This window comes from Heloderma suspectum, chromosome 6 (genome assembly GCF_057233095.1).
Source record: "Heloderma suspectum isolate Gila_16-S chromosome 6, 16-S_ref, whole genome shotgun sequence".
Lineage (NCBI taxonomy): Eukaryota > Metazoa > Chordata > Lepidosauria > Squamata > Helodermatidae > Heloderma > Heloderma suspectum.
Window position 1 is genome coordinate 51,035,382 of NC_139463.1, and position 16,049 is coordinate 51,051,430.

Here is a 16,049-nt window from a genome sequence, read left to right on the forward strand (position 1 = left end):
CGAAAGAAAAAGTAAAAAACACACACACACACCCGTGATAGGCTACGTAACGATTTACGTAGCCTATCACAGCTAGATTTCCAAAGTCAACCGTGATAGGCTATGTAAAGCGTCACGTAGCCTATCATGGGTGACTTTGGGGGGGAAAAAAAAACGCGTACGCAAATGGCGGCACCCCATGGACGCCGCCATTTGCGTTCCTTATTTTGGCACGTCTAGTCTACGTAAAGATTTACGTAGACTACAGCGAAAATAAGGGCAACGCAAATAGCGTTCCCTTATTTTCGTTGTAGTCTACATAAATGTTTACGTAGACTAGACGTGCCAAAATAAGGAATGCAAATGGCGGCGCCCATGGGCCGCCGCCATTTGCGTACACTTTTTTTTTTTTCAAAGTCACCCGTGATAGGCTACGTGACGATTTACGTAGCCTATCACGGCTGACTTTGGAAATCTAGCCGTGATAGGCTACGTAAATCGTTACATAGCCTATCACGGGTGTGTGTTGTTGTTTTTTTACTTTACTTTTTTTTTTTGCAATAGCGGCGGCGGCAGCCGGTCGGGAGACCCACCCCCGCCCCCGCCGAACCTCCGCCGAACCACCGCCGGAACCCACCGCCGAGAGGGACATTCGGCCACGATAAGTCCCATCCCGGGTGGGGGCGGGGGGCCGGTGGAGAATTTACCCACCAATTTCGGGGGGGCCGAATGCGTTGGCATTCGGCCTCCCAAAGATTCGTGGAGAAATTCTCCACCATCCCTAATCTCCCCTCGGTCTTCTCTTCTCAAGGCTAAACATGCCCAGTTCTTTCAGTCTCTCCTCATAGGGCTTTGTTTCCAGTCCCCTGATCATCTTTGTTGCCCTCCTCTGAACCCTCTCCATTTTGTCTGCATCCTTCTTAAAGAGTGGTGCCCAGAATTGGACACAGTACTCCAGATGAGGCCTAACCAGTGCTGAGTAGAGGGGAACTAGTACTTCCCGGGATTTGGAAGCTATGCTTCTATTAACGCAGCCCAAAATAGCATTTGCCTATTTTGCAGCCACATCACATTGTTGGCTCATATTCAGCTTGTGATCGACAATAGTTCCAAGATCCTTCTCGCTTGTAGTGTGGTTGAGCCACGTATCCCCCATCTTGTCACTGTGCATTTGGCTTCTTTTTCCTAGGTGCAGAACTCGGCATTTATCCCTATTAAATGTCATTCTGTTGTTTTCTGCCCAGCACTCCAGTCTATCCAGATCACTTTGAATTTTGTTTCTGTCTTCCAAAGTATTAGCTATCCCGCCCAATTTTGTGTCAGCCCGAGACCAGTCCCCAGAGTAGTGTGCGGGGACTGACATACAAGCCCATCTCAGCAATCAAGCTCCAAGCTGTTCCACTGCTCAGGTAAGGCTCATCCATTCCTGCGTCACCCTTTCCCCTACTGGCGGTTGTCGAAAGCCAGCAGGCCTGCCTTCCTCCTTCTCAATCTCTGTTGCTGCTGAGCTCTCCAGCGCAGGCATTCCCTTTCCTCCAGGCTGAGCTCCTACTGTAAGCAGGCTGTGGCTTTTGCTGGGGTGCCGTTATGCCAGCTTCCCTATTTCACATAAGCTCTTGCGTTGCATTGGCTGCTGCAGGGTTTAAGGCCTCGACAGAAGGCTTAAAGGGTGGGGGGGTGAGCAGAAGGTAGATCTGCTTCTGCTGGTTGATCGCTGGGCAATTTGCAGTAGTCACCCAAAGATTTCTGTAAAAGGAGCAGCAACAAAATGACCCGATGCGCACACTCAGACTATACTGCTGAAATTAAGAACACTTAGGGTAACCTGGAGTAGACGTTTGTGTGCGCCAAACAGCATTCCTGGGTTCAGAATTCAGTGGGTGTCTTTTGCACCAGGATGTGGTTGGTGGTACAGGTGACCAGCTGTACTGGGCCAGCTGGGTCCCAGGTTCTGTTTGTTCATTAAAAAAAAACAAGTCTAGCTCCTGCAGTACAAGAGGTACAGAGCAAAATGCAGGCAGCAGTCTGACTAATCGCTTTGAGAAATGAGCCCCTCCCTCCTTTTAACGTTTAGCCAGTGAGTGAAGTTACAGCTGTGACTGATGTTTAGGGAAGCCATGCTATGGAGAAAAGTCTAGAGCAGTGATAGGCAACCTCCAGATGTGTATACTACAACTCCCATCATCCCATCATCATCCCCAGACAGAATGGCCAGTGGTGAGGGTTTATAGGAGTTGTCAAAAATACTTGGAGGACACCAGGTTGTCCATCCCCTTGTCTAGAGTCACACTTGCGCTCATTGTGTGGAGAAAGGGCTGCATGGTTCACGTGAACCCAATTTTCAGTCTTGTCTCGTAGAAAAATGACCAAAAGAAAACAGTGGAGAAATTCAGTTGAGAAAACTGCCTGGGCTGTAGTCCACCAAAAAGCAAAAGGTAGCAGCAGCAAACTCTGGCTTAATTTCATGCAAAACGAAACAAAAAAATTAGTTTGATTTAAAAAATACTACGCAAATGAAGTCCATCCATATTTTGGGGAGTGGGGGCATTATAGTTGAGAGAGCAGGGGTTATGTTAGCCCTGCAAAGTAGACCAGTTCTGTTATATATCAAAATTGGGGTTGGGTGTGGAGCTGAGAGTATTGTATGTCAGTCCTGCAGTGTAGTCCAGTGTTGTTCAGTTACTTCGTATCTTGGTTTTTTTAGGGAAATGCAGTTGCGGAGGCTGTTACGTTGATTGTAGCAGCAACGGGGGGGGGGGGATTGCTTTCCCACCCATGGGGGGATTTTGTGGGTGAATCACCACTACTACTGTAAACACTTAAATGGGAATGTTCGTGTCAGAGGCTCAAACCTTTTTCGCTCAAAAAAAGAAAAGGTGTCTGTTTGGGCTGTGCTGCTGATATTGCTATAGTTATTATGAAGTGTATATTAGTAACCACAACAAATGCTCTTAGAATATAGTGCTTGCTTCTTGAGAATTTGATTTTGAATGTATCCAAGCATGAAAATCTTACCTCTCTCTTGGCACGTTTGCATACGTGCACATACACGCGCACCCCAGTCCGACATGCCATGCTGTCATGTGGTGGCCCTTCAGCATCTCTGGGTAGCCAGTTGTGAGGAGCTACCCAGAGCAGCATGGGAGGAGAGCAGGGCGTGTGCCTTCAACACCTGTGTGGGGGGCAAAGCTTCACCTGCTGACATTCAGTCTCAGACATCTTATTGGCACTGAGAGCTCATCTGGCCTCAGTATGGTAAGGTGTATTTCTATTTACATTACAGTGATTTGCATCTGTACATCTAAATTAGCACATGTTCGTTTATGCTCCCAGGGGCTGGGGGCAGCAGGCCCCATCCACATGCCATGTACTGAGTTCTAAAATACTCAGAAGCAGACCCCACAAGTCTGCCCACCTCTGGCTGACAGAAGGGCGTGGCTGTGTGGGTGCCTCATCCCTCCAGTTGCCCCGTGCAGATGCAGCTTCCCCGCTGCCAGAGCCTTTCCTCTTCCCAGAGTCCAGGCATCAGTGCTCTGCCTAACTCTTAGCCAGTGGCCACAGAAGGGACAAGCAGACAAAACAGATGGATACAACTGTGCTTGATTTGAATCACAGCTTTACACTACAAAATTCTGGTTTGTGGGGAGAGAAACTGGGGCTTTCCATGCAGAGGAGCTCAAAGGCATTAGCTGCTGGTCCCAGTGGGCAGGGTGGTTTTTCAGGAACTGTCTTTGTTGGGGTGGGGAGATTTCTAACCTCAGCTATGCTCAGTTTCTCTCTCTCTGTGCACCTTTCAGAGCAAAAGAACCGAATATGCGGCCAGACATGAAGCTCTTAACTGCAGTGCGGCATTCCCTGCAGATAGAACGTGCTGTGGCTATCCAGAGATGCCGAGGGACACGATCCGGTTGTGTCTTCCCTTGATGAAATTATGGATAACGGAAGTCGGTTTGTGTTCCGTAATAATGATGCTCTGCCTGAGGAGGTGGAAATGCTAGGTTTGTGACTGTCCTCCATTCCCTCAGGCAAATGCCACCCAGAAACCTTGAACTTGTTGCCATGCCAAGAACACAGTATAAAGCAGCAGGGCCCTTCCCCAAGAGACCTGGCATTTCGCGCTTCCTGTTCCTCTCTTTTTCCTGTGTACGTAGCCTGGAAATATATAAATATTCTATAAAAACCCTCTCAGAAGTTAGGCATTTTTATTCTCATTTATACCACTAAAGAAACAGATCTACTACACATATTGTTTTAGGAAATGTTAAGTAATGTTGCATCCTTATCTCACAGCAAGGCTGCGCAGAAGGCCTATGAGCAAAAGAAGAAGCGGCAGCCTCAGTGGAAGGAACATGAGTCCTGCGGGCCTTGCCCAGCCCCCCCCCCCGGACCACTCTTGCATGGGCGCAGGCAGAGAAAGGGGTGCTATGGACTGGGTCTTTGCTGCCACAGTACATTTCAGAAAGGGGGGGGGGGCTGGTTTCCTGGGTCTGGCATTGCTAAATCTCCCCCTAATCCCCTTCCAGCTAAACCAAAGACCTGGCTGGCATGTGCCTACGACCAGCATATCACTTGAGTTGGCATCCCATTTAGATTTCCTGTATTTCGCTTAATTTCTGTTCGGAATTTCTCACTTAAGAATCCAGCAAGCAAGCATGATGTGTTGAGCATCAAAACTAGGACTGTGCATGGAGTCGTCGTCCCCTCGCTTCACTTTGGATGCTGATTCAGACCTTCCAAATCAGCGCGGTTTCACTTCAAACCAATTCAGACCCAGTCTGCTTCAGACTTGGATCTGAAGCAAGATTTGAGTATCCGAATTATTCAGATTTGTTATTTTCCTATTGTCGTCTACTGGAAAATAAAAATGGCCGTAACTTTTTCAGTTTGCATGATAAATACATGACACTGGGGATCTGGCAGCCCCCATGGAGGGAATTCCACATTCCAAAATTCAGACAGTTTGGCCCAGTAGTTTTTGTGCTTAGACGCAGGTAAAATGTGATTTTTTCAACAAAAACTCTCAAAGCAAAGAGCTTTAACTTTTCACTGGTTTCACAGAAGTGCATGAAATCTGGGCACCTGGCAGCCCTAACGTGGGTCATTCAAGCTGCCAAACCTCAGACAGTTTGGCCCACTAGAATCATAGAATAGTACGGTTGGAAGGGGCCTACAAGCCCATCAAGTCCAACCCCCTGCTCAATGCAGCAGTCCAAGTCAGAGCATCCCTGACAGATGGCCGTCCAGCCTCATCTTCATTGCCTCCAGTGTGGGAGAGCCCACCGCCTCCCTAGGTCATGGGTTCCATTGTCGTATTGCTCTAACAATCAGGAAGTTTTTCCTGATGTTCATCCGGAATCTGGCTTCCTGTAACTTGAGCCCATGATTCCATGTCCTGCACTCTGGGATGATCGAGAAGAGATCCTGGTCTTCTTCTCTGGGTCAACCCTTCAAGGACTTGAAGAGTGCTATCCTGTCTCCCCTCAGCCTTCTCTTCTCAAGGCTAAACATGCCCAGTTCTTTCAGTCTCTCTTCATGGGGCTTTGCTTCCAGGCCCAATCATCTTTGTTGCCCTCCTCCGAACCCTCTCCAGCTTGTCTGCATCCTTCTTAAAGTGTGGTTGGTGCCCAGAACTGGGCACAGTCTCCAGATGAGGCCTAACCAGTGCTGAGTAGAGGGGGACTAGTACTTCCCGGGATTTGGAAGCTGTGCTTGTATTAATGCAGCCCAAAATGGCATTTGCCTTTTTTGCAGCCACATCTCATTGTTGGCTCATATTCAGCTTGTGATCGACAACAGTTCCAAGTTCCTTCTCACTTGTAGTGTTGTTGAGCCATATATCCCCCATCTTATGCATTTGGTTTCTTTTTCTTAGGTGCAGTTTTTGTTCTAGGCACAGGTAAAATGTGCTCTTCTCAGAAACTCAAACCAAAGGTCATAAAGGGATAATCAGAGAAGTTAGGCATTTAAGTAGTGATTAGGAGGAGGTCACTGGTGTAGCTTTCTTTGAAGTGCAAAATAACCCCTCCTTCCTAGTACTGCTTTCCTGTTCAGCTTCACAGTGGATGACCTCAGGCTCTGGCTGAATGGAATTCACATTACCTGGGAAAACAGAGTAGTTTTTGTGCTAAAATGTGCTTTTTTCAACACAAACTCTCAAAGCAAAGAGCTATAACTTTTCACTGGTTGCACAGAAGTGCATGAAATCTGGGCAACAGGCAGCCCCCATGCCAAGACCCCAAAGATGCCTCATATTGGGCTTGATTTGCAACACAGTTTAGTATTAAATTTAAATAATATATGTTAGGGAGCAATCCTATGACCACTAGACAGCGGCTAGATGGCCATAGGATATCTGGTTTTCCGGGAACCGACCTCAGAGCCTGCAGAGAGAAAGGCCAGGATCTCTTCTCGATCATCCCAGAATGCAGGACATGGAATCAAGTCACACGAAGCCAGATTATAGGCCCCTTCCGACGCAACTATTCTATGAGAACCAGCCTCCCCCCAATTCCGCACTGCCTTGGAGGCAGCGTGGAACAACCCCGTCCTCCACGCTCACAAGAGGAGCATGGAGCAGCCAAAAAGGGGCATTCCGCAGTGGGGAGGGTGGAAATGCTTGTACGACACATCCAGTGTGTCGTACAGCAGCCTCCTCCCCCGCTCAGCCCTCCCACAGCTAGACAGCTGCAATTGGCTGTCTAGCCGAAAATGCAGGGCAGGAGAAGCGCGGAGGGAACGATCCCCTCCGTGCTTCTCCGGCCACTATCTGAATAGGACTGCACCCTTAATGTGTGTAGTGCTTTGCCCACTGTATTTTGAAATGTGGACTTGTGTGTAGTGCTTTGCTACTCACTGTTTGCTTGACCACAACGCAAGCGCGCACGCGCAGACACACGACAGCAAAAGAAAAGCAGATAACTACCTAAAAGCAAGGGGGGAGGAGTACAGTACGCTATCTATAATCCTAACAGAAGATTAAAAGTGTTTAAAAATATTGATTTTTTTAAAGGGAAAAAATACAGAGTTTAAAAATGGGAAGGGAAAGAATACAGGAAGTGAGAAGCGTAGGTGGGTGGGTGGGGGAGCCAAAGAATAAGGCAACGAAACTAAAGTATTTAAAAAATATATATAAAGAATCAAGAGAGAGAGAGAGAGAGAGAAAGAAAGAAAGAACTAATTAGAACGGTGAATTGAGATGGGGGGGGGGAGCCAAAGAACAAGGCAAGGAAAGGAGGAAACTAAAGTACTTTTTAAATGTTTTTGGTTTTTAAAAATAAAGAATCTAGAAAAGAAAGGGAATTGTTGAATTGAGAAGGGTGGGAAGGAAGAAGAACAACGAAGCTGCAGTCTGACGCACACCACACAGATCCAGCCAACTCTCTCTAGCCAGCGCTCTCTCACACAATGAAACGAGCGCAGGCTGATCTCCAATATATACGTTACTCCACCACCACCACTGTCACTGATTGGAGACTGCTGGGTTAAGTTCAGCCCTAATTTGGCAACCAGAGTTGCCATTCGCCAAGGCTCACCCCTCCCCCCCCCCCCGATCTTTCGCAAGTTGATACATTTAGAGACAGGCTGTCTGGGCTTCGGAAGGCTTCAGAATACCTCCAAACCTCCGAGGCCCTTCAGCAGCGATCTGCTGCGCTTCAGACCGTCTTGGTGCTGTTCTGATCCTCTTCGGATTTCAACAAGGCATGCCCGAAGCAGCCCGATTCACTTCGGTATTCGGATTTGGCACCGAAGCGATGCACGGCCCTGATCAAAACTCTCCTTTGGCCTTGCTTCCTTTTTTCTTTTAAGCTCATTCAGGGCTATGGTCGTAGGTCACTTCAAACTCGAATCCATGCCCCTGCAAGCGAAGTACTACACGAATTGCCTGCAGTCCTAGAAAGGCTGCCTCTCTTCCTCCGAGCTTCAGTGATAGTTGCATGCCAGCTTGCTGAAGGTGGCCTTGCCCCGAGACTCTCTGCCACGCCGGAAGCATTTCTGAGGCCAGGGGGCGGCACCAGAGCCAGCAGCTTCAGTCCTTGGAAGACCCCTGTCACATGGGAGTGTGCCTGCTGGCTTGACCCTTGGGATGCTGCCAGGAAGATGCTGGGACATCTTCAGGGAGCCTCACATGTGCACAAGGAAGAGGGTTGCACCTAACGCAATGGCGGTGGAGGGGTCAACCAAGGGCGAGGCCGGAAACGAAGTCAGGGTCAGCCCCTAGCGGCAGTTTTAGTTCTTGATTCCTCAGAGCTCAGGAGGAAAGACTGACCAGCATCAGCTTGCTTTGCTACTAATCTTTGGAATCAGTTGTGCTGAGGCACCATACTGATGGTTTCTCTATGTCAGGCCTGCACAGGGGGGTCTTCAGAGGCAAGGTGTCAGAAGCAGGTGGAAGAGGCTTGGCTGATGCTGGTCACTGGAAAGCTTCAACTCTTGCTGCTGAAGTGACTGGGGTGTCTCCTTTGTGCAAAGCAGAGAAACAGCAGTCGTGGGCATTTGGGGCTCTTCATCAGAAGCCTCCCGGAAGCTAGTTGGACTGGTGCTCCTGCTGAGAAGCTGAGCGGAGTCCCTGGCCTACCTCTGGAACCTGGGGAGTCTCGTAGCATGGGGCTTGCTCGTGATGCTGGGGCAAGAGGGCAGGATTTCAGTGTTCTGCTCCATTCCCCCTTTGCTAGCAGCTTAAGTCAAAGACTACAGTTGGGTTTCCCTTCGGCGTCACAGTTTGGGGAGGGTGGGGATTCAGCTGTCATCCTCGTCATCACTGGCTTCCTGGAAAGTGCTCTGGAGCTTCTGCAGGGGAGAAAGGCAATCCTCAATGTGCTTCAAGCATCCTGGGTGCTTGAAGCAGGAAAAGCACATTTTCCTGCTACAGACTATTAACGGCTACTTCAGAAAGTTGCGTAACTAACACAGTTACTACGGTGGAGCTTTTGTGGTCTGGAGCCCACATCACCAAATGTATGAATTGTTATCCTCAGGTGGCATACATACACATGAGCGTAAGGTGAGGGAAATGTAAATAGTGAGGTTAAATGGCAATGAAATCCAAGAAGTACAGCCTATGACAATTCATCAGTAATTGGTGATAACAAATTACTTACAATTGTGTGTGTGTGTGTGTGTGTGTTTTATATATACATATAAATCAAAGTTGATTTTAGGGTAGGAACAGAACTAAAAAGGATTCACTTTACCACCACCGCTACCCAGAAGACCTGTGGTTGCATTAACAATGAATGGCATACATCCAAGTTGCTTGACAACGTTGAATAAGGGAGACTAACAAATAACAGCAAGAATACATGAAACTATTTAACTTCTAGCGGAAAGATCAGGGTCTGTGGCTCAACTTATGAAGGGAGAATTCCAAACCTGGTTGACCCTGTAAGCAAAGACGATTTTAAAACCATGAACAAAATGTTGGGTGGGTGGTTGTTTTTGTTCTGATGTTCTCATCTTATTTGCTGTGGAGATATGAAGATAAAAGAAGAATCCCAAACCAGGTTGGCTCTGCAAGTGAAGCCAATGGGCCTGTCTGCACGATGATGGAGGGGGAAATAAGCCACCTCAGAACGCTCCCTACAGCCTATGGGTTCTGGTGGCTTGTTAGCCACAGCAGCAAGCCACCCTCGCTGGCTTCGCACAACACGGCAAGCTGTGCTGGGAGGGTCATTCTGCAAACCCTTCAGCATGCAGCCTGCACATGTGGCGAGCAAAATAACCCACCATAGCTTATTTCCTCCTCTGGGATCATGCAAACCCGGTCAGTGGGCTGGTTCGCACAATCACAGGGTGGTCAATAAGCCGCAGTGGCTTGTTAGCCACCTTGCACATGCTGATTGTGTGGCAGCCAGATTTACAGCAACCCTAAAACAGGCCATGGGTTTGGGGTCATTCGTTAACCACCCCAACCAACCGCGCCAGGTTCAGAAATCACAACAAGCCACACCAGCAAGATTATGCAAATCTGGCTGGCACACAACTAGGACACACAGGATGGTTAACAAGCCACTGTGGCTTATGAACCACCCTGCGATTGTGTGAATCAGGTGAGTGTCTTTAAGGTGCCACAGGCTCTTTGGGCAGGTCCCGCTGTTCTTCAACAGTAGACTCTTTTAGCTTGTTTTCTGGGGCATGTGCTATACCCTAGCTGTGATCTAATGTCCTGCACTTCGTTGTCCTCCAGACGGCAGCCCCACTGAATCAGCCATTCCAGCTTTCCAGGAGAGCACTCTCCCTTCACGAGTTGTACGTACATAATTCCTGGTAATCTGGATTAGGGATGTTGCAAGGCAGTTAAAGATTCAGGTCCCAGCACTGCAAATCTGTGTACGAGTTGCATAAACCGATGTATATCTACTTAGAAACAATTACTAGATTTAAATTCCACAGAAGGAAAAGCCAGCCAGTTAGTTTCTCATCGAATCCACCTCAAATAATGTAAACTTTCCCATTAATTTGCACCCTGCCTAGATCATCCTCAGGGGTCAGAAGCACAGGGAGGTCATAGTTACCGAAAGAGGATTTGTCTCTTTTTCTTATTCTTTGTTGTTCAGTCGTTCAGGTGTGTCCGACTCTTCGTGACCCCGTGGACCATAGCATGCGAGGCCTTCCTGTCCTCCGCTCTCTCCCGGAGTGTGCTCAAGTCCATATTCATTGCATCAGTGATGCTATCTAGCCATCTCATCCTCGGCCGTCCCCTTCTCCTTTTGCCTTCAGTCTTTCCCAGCATCAGGGTCTTTTCCAGAGAGTTTTCTCTTCGCATTAGGTGGCCAAAATGTTTGAGCTTCAGCTTCAGTATCTGTCCTTCCAATGAGAAGTCAGGGTTGATTTCCTTTAGGATGGACTGATTTGACCTCCTTGCAGTCCAGGGGACTCGTAAGAGTCTTCTCCAGCACCACAGTTTGAAAGCATCAATTCTTCAAAGTTCACTTGGATTACAGTTACCTTTGGGTGACTGTTCCTGTAACTTGGAAGCCAGATTCCAGCTGATCATCACGAAAAACTTCCTGACTGTTAGAGCAATACAACAATGGAGCTCATTCCCTAGGGAGGTGGGGGGCTCTCCCACACTGGAGGCATTCAAGACGAGGCTGGACAGCCGTCTGTCAGGCTGCTCTGACTTGGATTCCTGCATTGAGAAGGGGGTTGGACTCGATGGTCTTGTAGGCCCCTTCCAACTCTACTATTCTATGATCCTATCCAAAGTTGTACAGTGTATATATTTGAAATGTTTATATCCTGCTTTGTAGCCCAAAAATGGGCTTGCAAGGTAGCTTACATTTTAAAAGGTAACTGTTACCCAAGTGAACTTTTTTTATATATAGCTAGCATAAGAGACAAATCCTCTTTCAGTAACTATGCCCCACTGGATGAGGCAGACCTCCGTGTGTTTCTGGCCCCTGACGCCAGATCCAGCTGTTTTTCCTAGCTAAGAGGTCAGTCTTCAATCAACTACCTTGTTTTAGCCCTGTTGAAAAAGTCCCATAGTGTCTGGGCTCATGGGATCCAAGAGTGTTAATTGCATTCAGGCGCCAATATTAAAACCAACATTTTGTTACTGTAGCGGAAATTGTTTTAATATTGTATCTTAATGCTGTGATTTCAATATTGTTATATGTTACCTGCTTAGGGATTTTACTATGCTCTGACTTGGATTCCTGCATTGAGCAGGGGGTTGGACTCGATGGTCTTGTAGGCCCCTTCCAACCCTACTATTCTATGATTCTACTACATTAAGCAATATATAATCATTAATAATAAAATAAATGGAATGGCTGAGAGAAGCCAGATCCCTGCTTCACCCTTCCAGCTGGCATGACTCAGATTTTTACATCTTTTAACCCTAAAGTTCTTTGTGGCCTCTGTGCGTCACGCACGTGGGTTCCGCACCTGGGCAGGGCCTCGGTCGAGAACATTCTATCGCTCAGAGCGCTCAGACTGGAAGCCCTCCCCACACCAGCTCTGCGCGCTCAAGGGGTGTGGCTCCACTTCCCCCTCCGTTTCTTTTTCCTGCAGCAGCAGCAGCATTGCCGGGGGCTTGAGAAGGAGACTGAGCCAAGTTCTACTTTTATTTTTTATTTCTCTGCTATTGTCTGATAGTCTTTGGGGTTTGGGCTTCTGTTCCTTCGCATCTAGTTTGCCTTTCCTTGATTGCCTCGGGGCTTGTGGCCTTAAAAGCCCCTTTCAGGAAGCACTCCAAATGGAAGAGCAAATTACCGCCTCCTGACAGGTGCGCCGCTCCCTGTGTGTGTCATGGCTCGGAAAGGGGCATATAAGGGCTGCCCACGTTACCAGAGCTCGACGCAGTCGCTCTCAGCCAAGAGTGACCCTGTGGCACAGGCCCCTCGAGGAGCAGGCTCTGGAGCTTAGCAGGCACCAAAGGCCCCTCGGGCCTCACTCTGCTTGAAGACAAGGCAATTGGTAGCGGACGGGCTGAGGAGGGGCCGGGCATCCCCGAACAACTGACCAGGTGATGGCTCCCTGATCTCTCTTTCTGAAGCTGGGCCAATAATCTGCACTGCATTTGAGGGGGGGGGGATCCAGGGCCTGCCTCACCTTGAACAAGATCGGAATGGGTGATGATAGGAGAGGTGGAGCTGGCAGAACAGGCAGAGACTGAACTAGGAGGAAGGAATGGAAGGTAGTGCAATCAATACCAACTCCAGGGATTTGGCCATGTGACACATTTGCTCCACGTAAGCTCTGTTGTTTTCCATCACCGACACTGGTCACCACAGTTGTATCAGGAAATGATGTAACCCAGGCGTGGGCGACACAGAGGTTGCATGTGCCCCCCCCCCCCCCCGCAGGGGCTGCCACCGAGTTTGGTGATGTAGCAGCAAAACCTATGGGTGGTTTGCTCCTGAAATTCAGCAGCAAACTGCCATGCAGCCTTAAGGAGGAGGACATTTGCCTGGGGAGAAGGATTTTTAGTGCTGAGCTGGGACAATACTTGGAACAGTGTTCAGAAAACGAAGGCAACTGCGCAGAAAACAGACATTGGAGTAGCACAGCAGCCCTTTCCCCCCTGCTCCCAGCTCTTGTTCCTGACACAGAGGCTCCTCCCATGGAACCTCCCATTCACCAGGCACCCACCCTCACACTGGACTGTGGTCCAGTACAAGGGTCAGAAAGGTGTTTTTCTGCCTCCGAGCTCCAACAGCCCGCTCTCCACGAGCCAGTCCGGATGGTTATCATAGCGACCCTCCCTCTGCCATTTTGGCCTCTGGGTCAGCATGGCAAAATCCATCTGACACCTACCATATCCCAGGGGCCAAACTGGACTTCCAGCCAGGCCAGGCCTGACCAAGATCCCTCTCGAAAGAGCGATGACTCCCACAAGACCATGGCTTCTGCAGCCACTGCCCAGAAGCAGCGGGGGTTGATGGCAGCCGTCACCGCTGTCACCCCACTTGCCAGGTTACAGTTGAGAGTCCTGATCACCAGGCACCCAGCCAGGAAGGGCAACCCCCCTGCTGACCTTCTGAGCTCCACTCACTGCCAGCTCCCACAAATGGATGTTGGCTGCAAAGATTACACGCCATCCCTTTGGTCCGGGGCGGGGGGAACTTCAGGTAGACCTCTTCACTACTGCTCAGAATTGTAATTATCTGTGGTTTTGCAACGTGGCAGGAGCGGGTACTGAGTCCCTAAGAGATGCCTTCCTCTATAGATGGCAAAGCCACCTCCTCTAGTCCTGCCAACTCCATGAAGCGCAAAGGTGTTGGTGAAGCGCCAGTAGAAGAACTGTGCCGGGCGACGCTGCCGGCTGTGGGTTGCCCCGCCCCTTGGTCGCAGAGGGCCTGCCTCCGCCCGCAGCAGCACGGGCGGCTTTGTCATCTGGACATCCACTCTCTGTGGCTCACAGTTTGACATCAGTGCTGGCCTTCGCCCCAGACCTTCAACAAGCAGTAGATGCTGCGATGAAACCTTTCGCTGCTGAATGTATGAGGCGAAGTAGACGTGCTTCATGTCCTTTGTGTCAGATCGTGGCTTTGACCCCTTCATCTCCCTGTTGCTGGATGTTCTGCTTCTACTCTCCCTTAAATTGCAAGGCCTCAGTTTCCTTGCTCAGGATTTACCTCATGGTAATCTTGGTGTTTCACTGCCCTGTAGAAATCTCCTCCCTTTTCTCTCTCGCTGTTGTCCAGCGATTTCTGAGGGGACTGCCTAACATGTATTCATCTGCTTTGACACCGATCGCTGCTTAGAGTTTTCCGGTGATGCTGTCCTCTTTTATGAGCAAACCCTTGTAGCCGCTAGCCACTTTGCGGCCTCCAGCTGATAACCCTGAAATACACATTTCCTGTTACTACTGACTGTGCTGTGTACCTTCCAAGTCTGATCTGCCGTGCCTGGTCCTTCACAAAGTTAAGGTCACCCTCTGGCCAGATATCACGTTTCTCCCCAAACTTGTCTCATCTTTTCACCTCAATCAAGATATAACATTACTGGTCTTTCTGGATCCATCCTCCATGCTGGAGATTTCTCTTCGTATCCTGAACTTTGCAGGGGCATCACCTATCATCTGGACCACACTGCTTTTTGCAAGACTAGCAGACTCTTTGTCTGCTATGAGGAACCCAAAAAAAGCCTCCCAGCATCTCTCACAGAATCACAGAAAGGCAGGGCTGGAAGGGGCCCACAAGGCCACCGAGTCCAACCCCCCGCCCAATGCAGGAATACGAGTCAGAGCATCCCTCACAGATGGCTCTCCAGCCTCGTCTTGAACGCCTCCAGTGTGGGAGAGCCCCCCACCTCCCCAGGTCATGGATTCCATTGTCATCTTGCTCTAACCGTCAGGACGTTTTTCCTGATGTTCAGCCGGAAACTGGCTTCCTGTCACTTGAGCCCATTCTTCCGTGTCCTGCACTCTGGGATGATCAAGAAGAGATCCTGGCCTTCTTCTCTGTGACAACCTTTCAAGTACTTGAAGAGCGCTATCATATCTCCCCTCAGTCTTCTCTTCTCAAGGCTAAACATGCCCAGTTCTTTCAGACTCTCTTCATAGCGCTTTGTTTCCAGTCCCCTGATCATCTTTGTTGCCCTCCTCTTAACCCTGTCCAGGTTGTCTGCATCCTTCTTAAAGTGTGGTGCCCAGAACTGGACACAGTACTCCAGATGAGGCCTAACCAGTGCTGAGTAGAGGGGAACTAGTACTTCCTGGGATTTGGAAGCCAAGCTTCTATTAATGCAGCCCAAAATAGCATTTGCCTTTTTTGCAGCCACATCACATCATTGGCTCATATTCAGCTTGTATCTCTCCACCTCGGTAATGAAGTTGTGTTACAAAGTGGCCCACCTACAACCACCCATAGTCCACTGTCCACAGGCTGTCACTTCTAGTGATTTTTTCAAGACAGACTTGTGCAGGGCTGCCACATAGTCTTAGCCTTTCACCTTGCTAGGACACCTCCATGTGAACGGTCATGCCAGGGTGGATGCTGCATTCAGGAGGGGCGGTGCTTTCTTTGCTGCTATCACGAGGCACCTGCCCACTGCTAAGTGAGCTTGCGAATCACATACACATGTAATGGCCAGAGACCATGAACAAGGAGGGCAGGTTGCTTAACTGTAACTGTAGTTCTTCAAATGGTCGTCTGTGCATTCACACAACCAACCAACCCACACCCACACCATTTAATCTCCTCTGTAGGTGCTTGAGTAGCAGGCTGCTTACACGGTCTCTGGGCTGCTATAATCGTCTCCAAAAACTGAGAGGCAAATGGGAGCCATGCCTCTTGAGGATGTGCTGTAGGTGTGGGGTGGACTTCCTGCCTAAAGCTTTCTCAGCACAGAAACCACGTGTACGACTGCCGAGGCGACTACCTGAAAAACTGCAGTTACAGGTGAGCAACCTGTCCTTATTTTTACCATCTTGTGTATCTCTTCTTCCCAGCCTTACCTTACACGAGTATCCCTGGAGCATTTTGACTTCAGTCTCTACCCAGGGCCCTAACCCATTACTGCACGTAGTCAGTGGTGTGTTTGGGGACAAAGAGCTTTGGTCCTTGCCAGTGTTGTTTCTTGAGACTTGGCCCAGCTGGCCAGGGAAGCAGACATGAGACAGC

General features: G+C 49.2%; 1 protein-coding gene across 5 annotated transcripts in view; it reads right to left on the reverse strand.

The window, feature by feature from the left end:
* Window positions 1-2,981: 2,981 nt before the first annotated feature.
* The window catches only part of NT5DC4 (5'-nucleotidase domain containing 4), a 66,151-nt gene continuing 53,083 nt past the window's right edge, over window positions 2,982-16,049 (reverse strand). For 2 of the 5 annotated variants that reach the window (XM_084804256.1, XM_084804255.1), the window contains one exon: window positions 2,982-8,766. In XM_084804256.1, the coding sequence (XP_084660382.1) occupies window positions 8,661-8,766 (106 nt within the window). In that variant the 3' untranslated portion in view covers window positions 2,982-8,660. The remainder of the gene's footprint in view (window positions 8,767-16,049) is intronic. The other 3 variants (XR_014783778.1, XR_014783777.1, XM_084804257.1) reach the window with 3 other exon arrangements.